The following is a 12,863-nucleotide window of genomic DNA, read 5'->3' as shown; positions in this document are numbered from 1 at the left end:
CAGCTGGGTGTTCACAGAGTATTGCTCATTCAGTTTTCCCATCCACAGTTTATCATGGGATTTGAACTGGCAACCACAAACCCAAATCTGAGTAATATGTGTACAAAAAAATGATTTCATGACACAAGAATAATCATGCAGCCGAGGTTAAGTTACCACAATGGACCAATAAACAGTCTTTGTTCAAATTAAGATGTTCTAAAATGAATTTGGAAATATGGAAACCCAAACTAGGGTTGGAGGGGACGCGCCACTCCATAACTTAGTTACATAGGACCTACTAAAAAAACCACACAAAGGCAATCATGTCATTAAGGAACCTAGTTTCTGCATTATTTCTTTTTTTTCTTGCAGAAAAGTGTGTTCTCTAAAATGAAACACCTCCTAAGTAATTTGGTAGAATACTATTAAAATAGATTTTTTTTCCCCTAATGACCATTCGGTCTAACCAATGATGTGCAATACAAGAAATATATTACCCCTGGTTTCCTGCCAAACAGGTCCCATCCAGACACAGCTGTAGCAGATTCACATGGGGTTAAAAAAAAGGCTGTGACTGTTTAAGTTCTGACAAAAACCACCAGGCTTTCCAGGTAGCTCGTGTCCCATGCAAAAAGGGCTTAACGTCACTTCGATCCTCGTGGCTATGAGTGATGTAGAGTACACGTTTCTTCATTGTTTAGTCTGCACACTTCCACTTTGTTAGTTTGTTGAAGTAGCAGACTGACAAGATGTGACCTGACCCCTTTAGGTTTCCATAGAGGAGGGGAGCTGACTTCTTGTCTTACAACGTCAATGTTTATCAACTCCTTGCTACTGCTCCCACAAGGATCTGGCTTTACACACACTTTTATTTCCTGCTTTGAGAGTACAAATGAAAACCTAAGACAGGACGGTGGTTTTCATGAGAGCTGGAAAATGGTTTTGACATACAAATGCCTGGAAGGTTTCCACAGATTTGCTTGCTCTATTTTTAAAGTGTTACAAAGAAGTTTTATGCTTCAGACTACATGAAAGTATCCTCTGTCGTTGCTGTCACAACTCATACTGACTATGACTTCCTGTTCATTAACATTTTTGTAAGACCTGCTTTTTTGTGAATACGGAAATGAGACTCAAAAACACTGGCATCAGAAAACTGAAACCACGCTTTAAAAAATGAAGTGATTCAAGATGGCAGATGAACAAAGTAAAAAATTAACAGCACTAAATCTATTATAGTCGAACTTTAATGAAAAAAGTGTTGTGACAGTGAAGTATACATGATAACAGGAGTAAACTGTAAGATGCATGCAAAATCATTTTTAGGGAACTGTCCATTCAGCACCACAAAACTATAACAGAAGCAAAATAAAGTGGTATGTTGGTCATTATTAGCTGTTAGCTTTTATACAAGTATGGACACGAGGTGTTTCAGAAGTAACAACAAAGTGCACCACAGAACTGCAGAAGATTTGTTTTGGGTCATTTGGAAAGTTTTATCTTTCATCTTCCCAACTTAGACTTACTGTATCTGACCTGCAATTTAAAAAAAGAAAGAAAGAAAGAAAGAAAGATAAACACAAACTGAATTTTGAATTTGTTTTTGTCAAAAGAAGTTGAAGTGTCCTAATTCTTTCACAGATAACAGGTTTCCCATTTTACATGATTGCTAGAAGCCGAATTTGTTTACAAAGGAACATTTTCTTTCTTCCTGCTTATCTCTATCCATGCAGTAAGTTTTGGTTTTAGTCCTGAAGTAGCCAAGATATGCCTTCACTCACGTACTACGAGGTAAATTTTCACAACAGTGAAAAATGATAGACATCTCAATACCTAGAACAAAAAATAAAATCTGTCTGGCTAGATATTTCCAGCTTTCTGCTAAGCTAGAACCCAAGTTAATCTTTTTAATCACAAAAGAAAAACGTTAAATTGCTGGGTGGCCCAACCTTTTTGTAATTCACATGTATGACCTATTTGCGCTGTGAAAACAAACCTAAGAGGTAAGGACTGTGGACCTTTGACACCAAACATATCAGGGTTTGACCCATGCCTCACATGATGATTGTTTGCGTGCATTCTGACTTCATCTGTAGCCACAGATTTACCATCAGTGTTAATCTGAACGGACAATATTGGGTTAAATTGTGAACTCTGACTTCAAACAGAGATGTTTGACCCAGGTTTAAGACTTGGGTGCTACTAGGCTTAGTTTCAGGCTGAACTCAATTTCCTGTTAATGGTCAAACCATTTGTACTGACATTTTGTCTTTTGTAGCCTTTATTCATCTAGAGAAAAACCAAACATTTTTTGTAAAACATTTTTTTCAAGTGGTTTTTCTTATGTTGGTGATGATCTTTATTCTCAAATCTTAAAAGGATTTTAATTAAATTAATTTTTCATTGTGACCTTTTGTAGAATATATCCATTAGATGATACATAAGCCATTCCGTCCTCATATTAATTTGATTAGAGGAGAACCATGCTGCGAGGGTAACATCTACAAACCAATAAAAGGTTAAAGTCAGCCCACATAAATCAACTTACCTTAAATTTTTTTAATGTGATGGCCATGGTCATGCCATAGGACAGTGATCCCACCAAATCTACAACAGAATGGCTGGGAAAAAAAATCAACAAGTTGCTTGATTCTTTGACGTTTTTAGTCAAACTTCAGGCCTCAGCATGATTTAAATGCTGTGGCAGGACACTTAGGGAGATTTGCATAAATGAATATCTGCAGAACTCAATCAAATGAAGCAGCGTTATAAAAAAGGTCCAAAATCCCACCATGATGTAAGAGATTGATAAAGTCGTACACAAATGATTTTTTCCCAATTACTGCTGCAAAAGGTGGTTCTACAAGCTCCTGGCTTTCATATACAAGCACTGATACGCTTTGCCTAAATGATGGGAAATTTGTCATAGGCATCTAACTTTTCGTGAATAACTTCTTGTTTATTAAAAACATTAAAATTAAAATGCTAAAAAATCATTTAAAGGTCAACTTCAGTCTTGCCGTCTGCAGAGAGTCTCTATTCACATGAAATGATCTCTCAGACCCAAAAATGTGCACATAAGAGATACAGATGCACATGTGCAACACGGGCGATCGTGGCTCAAGAGTTGGGCGTTCGCCTTGTAATCGGAAGGTTGCCGGTTCGAGCCCCGGCTTGGACAGTCTCTGTCGTTGTGTCCTTGGGCAAGACACTTCACCCGTTGCCTACTGGTGGTGGTCAGAGGGCCCGGTGGCGCCAGTGTCCGGCAGCCTCGCCTCTGTCAGTGCGCCCCAGGGTGGCTGTGGCTACAATGTAGCTTACCATCACCAGTGTGTGAATGTGTGCGTGAATGGGTGGATGACTGGATATGTAAAGCGCTTTGGGGTCCTTAGGGACTAGAAAAGCGCTATATAAATACAGGCCATTTACCATTTACCATTTACAAGCACAGACTGGAATCTGTTGGCTCAGCTGCTGATGAATGATGTGGAAGAAAGTGTGTTTGCAATGCTAGCCAGATAGTTACCATCCAGTTGGGATTAGGTGGTCATTACAGGATTACTCCCATCAGAGACCCCAATGCTGTTGATGCACATGAAAATCATTGATTAGCGCATAGTGTCTTTGGCGTAGCACACCTGCAAAAACACAGATGTGTACATGTTTTCTGCTATTTTCACATGCATGTGCTTTCTCTCTGGTCTTTATTTCTTTATAGCTGCAGTTCTTAGATAGAGACACACCCTCACCCAACATTTCTTTCATGTTGAACTATAAAACTTCTGAGGTCACTGAGAGAGGCGGAGGGGGAGAATTTGCATGCCAAAGTGGAAATTTGCTCTTTTGCAGAACAGTTTGCGGTCAGCTTTCTCTCTGTTTGTGCTTCCAAATTATTTGTTCTCACTTGTTCTGTAGAAGCCGATAGATTTTGTGCATGTTAGAGCGTGAAGTGGATCGGCACAGTTAAGGGGTTTTGTGGGTTTTTTTGGATCTAATTAGACCTGGTTGGGTGGGTGTACTTAGAAACACAAGCTGCTTAATCAACCGCCTCACCCATTAAACAGTTCAACAGAGACTCAAACAATGAAGCTGCAGACCATAACGTCTAATGTCTTATCATCCATGTGTGTTTTCAATTTTCTTGCCTGTGTGAGCAGATTTAGCAATTAAAGGAAATTAGCCACTTTTGACTAATATACAAAACAACATACTTAAGATATGAAAAAGACACCAAACTACCGATTCTAGTCATTAAGAGATTTAAGGTATTTTAGCCAAAGTCAGTTCTTTTTTATTGCATTAATTTGTTTTTAGCACACACCGAAAGCCCGGTGCGTGATCTAATGGATTAATTTAAATGTAAAGTGTGATTTTATAAAAAGATATAGTAAAAACTTTTCAGCTATTTGCAGCACACACAGACACCCATCTGCCACACACACACACACCCACACACATACTACCAGAGTCTCTCTTTCTTAAGCCCTAGACGATGGACTGTCTGATTAGAACTTCTCTCTGGAGTCTGTGAACATGCGCAGTCTTTAGGGAGCAGTCTGTAGTCTCCACCACATACATGCAAAGACAGATTCTAAGAGGTAGCTCTTGTGTGTGCTTCCATACGCACGCAAACACAGTGAGATACCAGGCTGTAGTCTCCAGTCTGAAAAACCCTCTCCATTCTCATGGAGATAAGAAGCGTGTCTCTTTGTTGGCAGACGCCCGTACCGTTATCACCTTATCAGAAAGCCAATCCAGCGAAGGCAGCGCTGCAGAGTGTGTGTGCGCATGTGTGTGAGTGTCTGTGTGTCTGTGGTTGCAAGGGCCCACCCTTGACTCTAGTTAAGTGGGGGTCCTTTGTCATGCAGCAGGTGCTCTTGTCAGTCAATTTGTCTTAATTTTAAAGACCTGTGGGAGTTGCAGTGTATTTGCATCACTCTGTTAAAACACAGGCTGATTGGGTAAACGTTAGTTAATCCTCATTCTTACTCCTAATGGACTTAAAATACAACCCATCTAAAGTTGTCTGAGAGAATCTGTGGCCCATTAACATTTTGAACAGCACCATTGTCTTTGCGTGTGTCTACATGGCTAAATCCCTTCTTCTTCTTTATTCTCTTTGCAGTTTCTAAACAACAAAACTGCATCTAGGCCACCACCTGTGGGAAAGCTGCTCCAGTCAGTCCTCTCTACAACATTGTGGTCACAGATTCACTTTATAATTTTTATTTTCATATTTTTCGGCTCCTGTTGTCAGACAGCAGAAAAACAATTATCCTGGCATGGATCCGCTGCCACTCTGATCTCATCTTTGTTTTATAGCATTAGCATCATCATCTTAAAGCAACATCAGCATAACCCCGTATTATTGTAATAGCTACACTGAGTGTTTGACTGAACTGGTATTTAAAATGATAGATGCTGGATGTTTTTTTCACATTAATGCTCTCTAGTACCATTATGCCATTATTTTGGGGGTTCCTTATACCCACTAAACCATCAGGGGTTTTAGGATTTTTCTAACAATATAAGTGCAACTAACTTTGTTAAATGAATAATATAAGTGCAACTAATAGTTTCACTTATATCGACATGGTTTTGCAAAATAATACAATTACTACTTTTGCTCGTCTTCTGTTTTATTTCTAATCCGTCTCATTCATTGCATTTAATAATTTAACAGTCTTAAACAACTGTGCCTGCAGTTTAATTCCTCTGGCTGCAGGCCCCTTGTTAACTGCAGCCACATGGATGGATTTAGGACTGTTTTTTGATCTTAATTCAAAAGTGAGGATGGAAAGAGCTGCCTTCTTGCCTAAAATCAAGGGTTTAAACTTGCTATGATGCCAAGATTGGCCTTCATGAGTTAGTTGAAGTGAGAATAAATAAGTGACAATTCAATTTAGACTCAGCTTAGCTATTAATTAAGACTTTTTGGACCTAAGAGTCAAATCAAGCTTAAATTTACTATTTGTGACCTTCTGATCTTTCAGACCAAACCTCTAGCCATCTTTTTTATTACCCTTCTCTGACGCTTGGGTCACAGTGACAGCAGGCTTCTACAGCTCTTCCCAGGCTTCCCTTGTCACTCTCAACTTCGGCATCACTTTGGCTGAGACCTGATACTGAATGTGATGAATGTAATGTTTTTGAATAAAGAAGTAGAGATATTAAATCATATGTAAGAAAATTTACATATTTTTTATTTTCTTCTCTAGAAAAAGAGAAGAAAGAGGTGTCCAAGGAACCATCAGAGGCGAGCGTAAAAGAAGAAGAGCCGATCAAGGAGACAAAAAAGGAGAAGAAGGAGTCATCCAAGGAGAAGAAGGAATCCAAAAAGGAGTCAACTAAAGAGCCCAAAGAGGAGGCAAAGAAGGAGTCCAAGAAGGAATCATCTTCTTCCAAGGAGAAGAAGGAGTCATCAAAGGAGAAGAAAGAGAAGGAAAAAGAGAAGGAAGGGAAGGAGGCAGGAGACAAAAAAGTGTCCAGGAGATCATCAGTTAAAGTGAAAGAGAAGAAGAAGGAGCCAGAGGCTGCGGAGGGTTAATAGAAACAGTGCGATAACATAATATGCACACACATACAGAAACAAAGCATGTCTAAACAGCATATACAGATACAATATGCACATCTGGGGGCTCGTACATATAAATATACATGTGTTTATATACAGTTCACATTTAAACATATACAAAGCCATGTAATTCAATCAGACACAAATACACATTTATATTCAGTATACACAATAAATACAGTAAATCGACTCAGTCAAGGTCACATGTCTTAGCAGCAAAACAGTTTCCTCCTATTGGGATATTTACATGTTCTAGTAATAGCTGATCTCAAAAACACACACACTCTGCTGATCCACCACATCCAGTAGTTTTACTGTACCCACGGAGAGTGAGGAGGAAGGCAAAGTTGTCCTCCTCTCAGACATTTTGCTGACTTTCTCCTTCCGCCTCAGCAGCAATTGAACCCACAGCCCAGTACCTCCCTAATCCCCAACCACGCCCCGGCCCACGCTTACTTCTGGCTGTGACGTCGCACCCGCCTTGTCGCCCCCTCGCATGGCACCAGGCCTTGCCTGAGCCTCCCCCGTCTGTCCACTAAGAATAAACCGCCTGAGACGTTCAGCCATCCTGCTGCTTCCGGGTAAATCAAGGCCACATCCTACATTTGGTTCCGTCGCCACCCCCTCCGACCTGGGGTTTTATTTTTTTAAAGCTGGGATACTCAAGGACATGCGGTGGCTGATGGACACATAATTGTTGCTGTGGGGTCGAACCTGAGACTGTTTTTGCATGATGGAAACCAACAGGGTGTTTCCTGAAAAAGCGGCGTGGCAGTCCAGAGTCTACACGGCCAGTTTAATACTCCAGCCTTTTCTGCTCATCCTTAAATAGTCAGGAACATTGTGAAGGGCAGGCTGGTTTTAACAGCTGCGTACAGCAATGTTATCGCAAGATGTTTGCACCAGAGCAAGAAATGTCTTACTGCACTGTACTAAATGATGTCAAAGAGTTAGTTCATTTACAGTAGAGCAACACTGCATATTGTCTTACTTTGGGTCGTGTCTTGTCTTTGTAAAGTAGATGTGTGTGTGTGTGAGTGCGGAGGGGTTTCCAAAGATGTCCGACAGCACTTCTGTCTAAGCGCATAGGTCCCTTTACATTTCATAGTCAGAAACATCTTCTCTTTACTCTAAACACCACAAATGCAACCATGTTCAAACATTTTTGAATTATCAAGTCAAAAAGTATGCATTATTTAGGCACCAGGAGAGGGAAGTTTGAAAAGAATATACAATATAAATAGAGTTAGCCAGTCCTCATAAAAAGACGCAAAATAAGATAATTACAGAGGCTCTTTGGTGAGTTTATCATACTGGAACTGGCATGTACAGACTGGTGAGTTTATTGGTCAGCTTAGAATTTAAATGTCTGTACTGGCTGATCAAATTTACAGCATACTGTATGTGCAACACTGAGCTTGAAGGGTGGAGATGCGAATCTGTCTGGACAGTTGAATATAAACCAAAAAGCCGTTCACTGAGTTTTTTCCCCAGACGAAACAATCACTACTTGTTAAAACATATAGTTGCGTCCCTGGTTTAGAGATTTATAAAACAAATATGTGATATTATATTGTAATATATAATTTTGGACACACTGACTCATACAAATCCACTTAAAACGCATAAATTTAATAGCTTTGAGCTATATTTAAGTCAGAATTGAAGCTTATAGACTTCAGCCATATGATCTGTGCCAGCAGCAATCCCAGCGGCTCTGCACTCCTCTACAAGTCAACTGTAAGCATCATGTCTTTATGTTTAGTTTCAGCCCTTCTGTCTGCTGGGAAATTTATATTTAGTTTGTATTGTGTAACAGAGTCCCTGTTTGCAGCAGTGCCTACGGCTACTGCTGACTGATCTGATCAAGAAATGACATAGTAAGGGTGTATATCTTATTTTTGTATGTAAATATTTTAAAATGTAAACTTTGAGCAGAGGTAAAAACGGATCAGCCGAAACCAGCATCAGCTCATCCTTGTCAAGAAGGACAATTAGGTTAAGTTTGTGCTGTTATAAAGGGTTCCCAGTGAACACAAGGTACTACATGGCAATGTTTTGAATACCTTGAATGTTTATAATGTACATTAGGTTTTGTAATTGTTGTATTAGTGGTGCAGATTTACCAAGCTCTCGTTCCGAGGTTGCTTTTTGTAGCCACAGTTCATTTAAAAAAGAAAGTTTCTGTACTCCAGAATAAGTCACGACTTTGTCATTAGTCTGCAGCAGGTGCAAGATCACCAACGATGTGAATGAAATAAACCATGTTTATGAATGTTTACTAATAAAAGTAGTCAGCTGTAAGTTATCAAAGGTAGTGCTGTAATTGTGTTTGGTGAACTTTTAATGTTTATACATGCGGTGTGATTTCCGTCTACGGTGCCCCCTCCCTATAATGCCGTTCACCTTTCGCGTTCTTGCTGTTTCGCGGATTTTTTTGTGTGCAATTTCGCATGCTTTTTTTTTACAGCGCATTGTGTTCTGCGTCCTCATTGGCTGTAGACCACTGTCAATCAGTCTCCTCCATGCCATGTCTCCTGTACAGTACAGAATGCGTTCAGCTTGTCGAATTTACATAAATCTGCGATCACTAGCAGTATGACTCTGAAGTGCTGTACTGCATATTTATAAATTTCCCCCCCAACAAACACAACAATGTAGATGAAACATTTTGCACCTGCGGTAGCACCCAAAAGGCAGAGCAAGATGCTAACTATCTGTGATGGACCGAGCAGCGAAGGAAAACATAATTGGTTAAATCATGCAAAAAGAATCAAAATCTTGGGCCAATAAAAGAGGTCAAAATAACAGAACTCTACTCAAAGTTGACAACAATACTGATTAATTCTGAACCAAACCAGTTATTCATTGTCCTGTAAATTAATTCCTATATTTAAAGAAAGACAAATGTGAACGCAATGTTATGTATAAGCCTCTACACTAACATGGTGGATATTACCAGCGTGTGGCTGTAAGTGCAGCCATCACACTATCGCACAACAAGCTGGACTTCTGGACATGCTAAAGGAAGGTGGGAGTTACTGTATTTTTCAGATTATAAGGCGCATTAAGCGAAACAAAATAGCCAGATAAGTCAAACTTTACTCAAGTCATTGTTCTTGCTTCCTTCACTTCCGTACCATTGATTCATTAATGTTGTATTCTCTTACAGCTGCTCCATTGCCATGTTCGGGACCTGAAAACAGGGTATGATCTTTAGTTTCATTCTATAATACTGGACTTATTTTTCTACAAAGGTTTAAACTTTAAAAGTGTTTAAACAAGAGAGAAAAGTGTGCACATGTTCATGCCTGTCTGAGAAAACTGTATAAAGTGTGTAGTGAGGGGTTTGACAGCCGTAAAACATCTATAATAATTGTAAAAAATAAAGTTGGCTACTTTGCGGATATCACCTATCGCGGGTTATTTTTAGAATGATAAACAAGGGACCACCGTATATTTGTCTTTGCTCTCCTTGTGCAGTAATATGGTCAAAACATGTCACTGAGCTGAATTCTTCTTTGCAGAAACACAACAACAGTCATTTTTCTTCCTGCAAGGAGAGGTTCTCCACTACTCTTCCTTTGGCGCTGAAGCTGTAAGTAAATCATAACTGTTAGAAATTTCCTGGATTTCAACACCAACTTTTTTTCAGCTTCACAATATTTAATGACTTTTTAGTATAAAACAGCACATTTAAAAAAACAAAGAAAGTTCCCATTTCCTCAGAAAAATAATACCAGTTTCAATAGCGTGTCACAGCTTTTCATCGGTCAGACATCCAACGTCATTACAAAGAAATACACTGACATGGCTTCTTCATTCAACCTTTCTTTCTTTGATGTGGTATGGTAGACCATGTGAGATGGGTTTGTCGGTACAAAGGCTTCAAAACTGACTGTGATTCAGACTTCTGGTTCAATTAGCAGCTCATGTTCATTCTAATTGGGGCGATTGTGGCTCAAGAGTTGGAAGTTCGCCTTGTAATCGGAAGGTTGCCGGTTCGAGCCCCGGCTTGGACAGTCTCGGTCGTTGTGTCCTTGGGCAAGACACTTCACCCGTTGCCTACTGGTGGTGGTCAGAGGGCCCGGTGGCGCCAGTGTCCGGCAACCTCGCCTCTGTCAGTGCGCCCCAGGGTGGCTGTGGCTACAATGTAGCTTGCCATCACCAGTGTGTGAATGTGTGTGTGAATGGGTGGATGACTGGATATGTAAAGCGCTTTGGGGTCCTTAGGGACTAGTAAAGCGCTATATAAATACAGGCCATTTACCATTTAATAATGTTGCAAACATTAGATAGTTTCCACATTTTACAAAGGCATCCAGTGGGGTCAGTCATGCCACAGTTTGGCACCATTTCTAAATTACCCCAGGCATCTTTTTCTGCATTCTGTATTTCTGCATATCAGATAACATACATACATAATAAGTTGTTTTATTTTAATTTAGAGGTCTATAGCTATGGTGTAATTATAACCACTTTTTTATATACAGTGATGCCTAATAATAGATGGATACAATCTAAATTAAATCACAACTATCACACAGAAAACTCACATCCATTTTTTATGATAGTTCTGTGACTAATACCTGTTATGGACCCCTTTTGCAATCAGAACTGCATTAATTCTTCATAGCATAACTTCAGTACGGTGTTGGACTCATTCCTAGGCATGGGTATCATTTAGGTTTTATCCGATACCGGTGCCAAACCGGTACTTTTGAAATGGTGCCGGTGCTTAAATGGTGCTTAAAGAATGGAGAACACAAACTTTGTCCAAAAACCTCTCATGTTTAGCTTTTTTAATGGATTGCATTTATATAGCGCTTTTCGGGACCCCTCAAAGCGCTTTACAATACCACTATTCAGTCACTCTTACATTCATACACTGGTGAAGGCAAGCTACAGTTGTAGCCACAGCTGCCCTGGAGCTACAACTTATTGTAATAAGATAACAACGCTAGCCTTTTCTGCAGCTATAGGGCATATATGGTATCACTCTTGGCTGGAAGCAGTGCTTAAACAATGGAAGAAAAAAAAAAAACACAAACTTTGTCCAAAAACCTCTCATGTTTAGCTGTTTTCCACTTTTTCTTTGGTCATTTTAGCCTTTTTGGCCAGGGTGAAGGGAGCATCTGCCATTAAACAAGAAGACAGCCGCATGTAACTACGGCAGTGTTTGCTAGTTCACCTTACATGCATTAATTTAATAACGTGGTTAGCCTACTCAGCGTAAATTACACACGAACAACATTAAGCTACTCACCCAGAGAAGAACGACTGCTGCTGCCATCACCATCCGTCATCATTTCTGCTACACTGGCAGGGCTAGGGGCCAGGACTCTCCTCTTTGGGTTCTTGGGGGATGTCGCTAACTCCGGGTCCGATAACAGGCACCACACCCGCAGTAGATGTGCTGCTCGGTGTGAGGTCTTGCAGCAAGCTATGAAATACGGTGCATTTCTCGGCTTTTAAAAAAACATTATGCATCGCCAGGTGTTTCATCACATTCGAGGTGTTACGTCCTTTGCACAGTATCACAGTATCACCCTAAAGCACTTGTTGCAGGCTGCTGAGAAGTACAGTGAAGTACAGCCAGACTTTTACCGCTTCGCCTTGGGCACTTTTAATCTGTAGCTCTGCTCTAAAAGAACGTACGTACCTGGGCCTGCCTACTATCCTTGCAAAGGTAAAATGATTGGCTAGAATCTAAAGTGTATGACATCTCAGGGAAAAAAAGCACAGACATGTGCGCTGCTTTTCGGTCTGGTTACTACCGTTTATGTCAGAACCGGTGCCATAATGGGACCAGATACCGGTACCCATCCCTACTCATTGCTCAGATATTTGCTCCATACTGACATGATAGCATCACACAGTTGCTGCTGATTTGTCAGCTGCACATCCATAATGTAAATCTCCTGCTCCACCGCATCCCAAAGGTGCTCTATTGGATTGAGATCTGGTGACTGTAGACCATTCAAAATATGCCCAGAAATACCCACCAGCATCCTGTAACAAAGCAGTTGGGGTGGATCAAGGCAGGATGTATCCATGCTTTCATGTTGTTTATGTGAAATTCTGACCCTGCCATCCAAATGATGCAGCAGAAATCGGAACAGCAATTTTGGTGAACCTTTGTAAATTGTAGCCTCAGTTTTTTGTTCTTACCTGACAGACATAGTACTGAATGTGGTCTTGAGCTGGTCCTGTAGCCCATCTGCTTAAAATTTGATGCATTTAGAAATGCTGTTCTGCATGACTTGGTTGTAACCAGTCTTTACTATTTACTATTGCTATCAGCTTA

General features: G+C 40.2%; 1 protein-coding gene across 3 annotated transcripts in view; it reads left to right on the top strand.

Annotated features, from left to right (window-relative positions):
• The window catches only part of bbs9 (Bardet-Biedl syndrome 9), a 184,150-nt gene extending 175,281 nt beyond the window's left edge, over window positions 1-8,869 (top strand). For all 3 annotated transcript variants that reach the window (XM_004560133.3, XM_004560131.3, XM_004560132.3), the window contains one exon: window positions 6,201-8,869. In XM_004560133.3, the coding sequence (XP_004560190.2) occupies window positions 6,201-6,529 (329 nt within the window). In that variant the 3' untranslated portion in view covers window positions 6,530-8,869. The remainder of the gene's footprint in view (window positions 1-6,200) is intronic.
• Window positions 8,870-12,863: the final 3,994 nt, after the last annotated feature.

This window comes from Maylandia zebra, linkage group LG11, assembly GCF_041146795.1.
Source record: "Maylandia zebra isolate NMK-2024a linkage group LG11, Mzebra_GT3a, whole genome shotgun sequence".
Classification (NCBI taxonomy): domain Eukaryota; kingdom Metazoa; phylum Chordata; class Actinopteri; order Cichliformes; family Cichlidae; genus Maylandia; species Maylandia zebra.
Note: the sequence above shows the minus strand (reverse complement) of the source record. Positions and strands in the feature narration are given on the sequence as shown.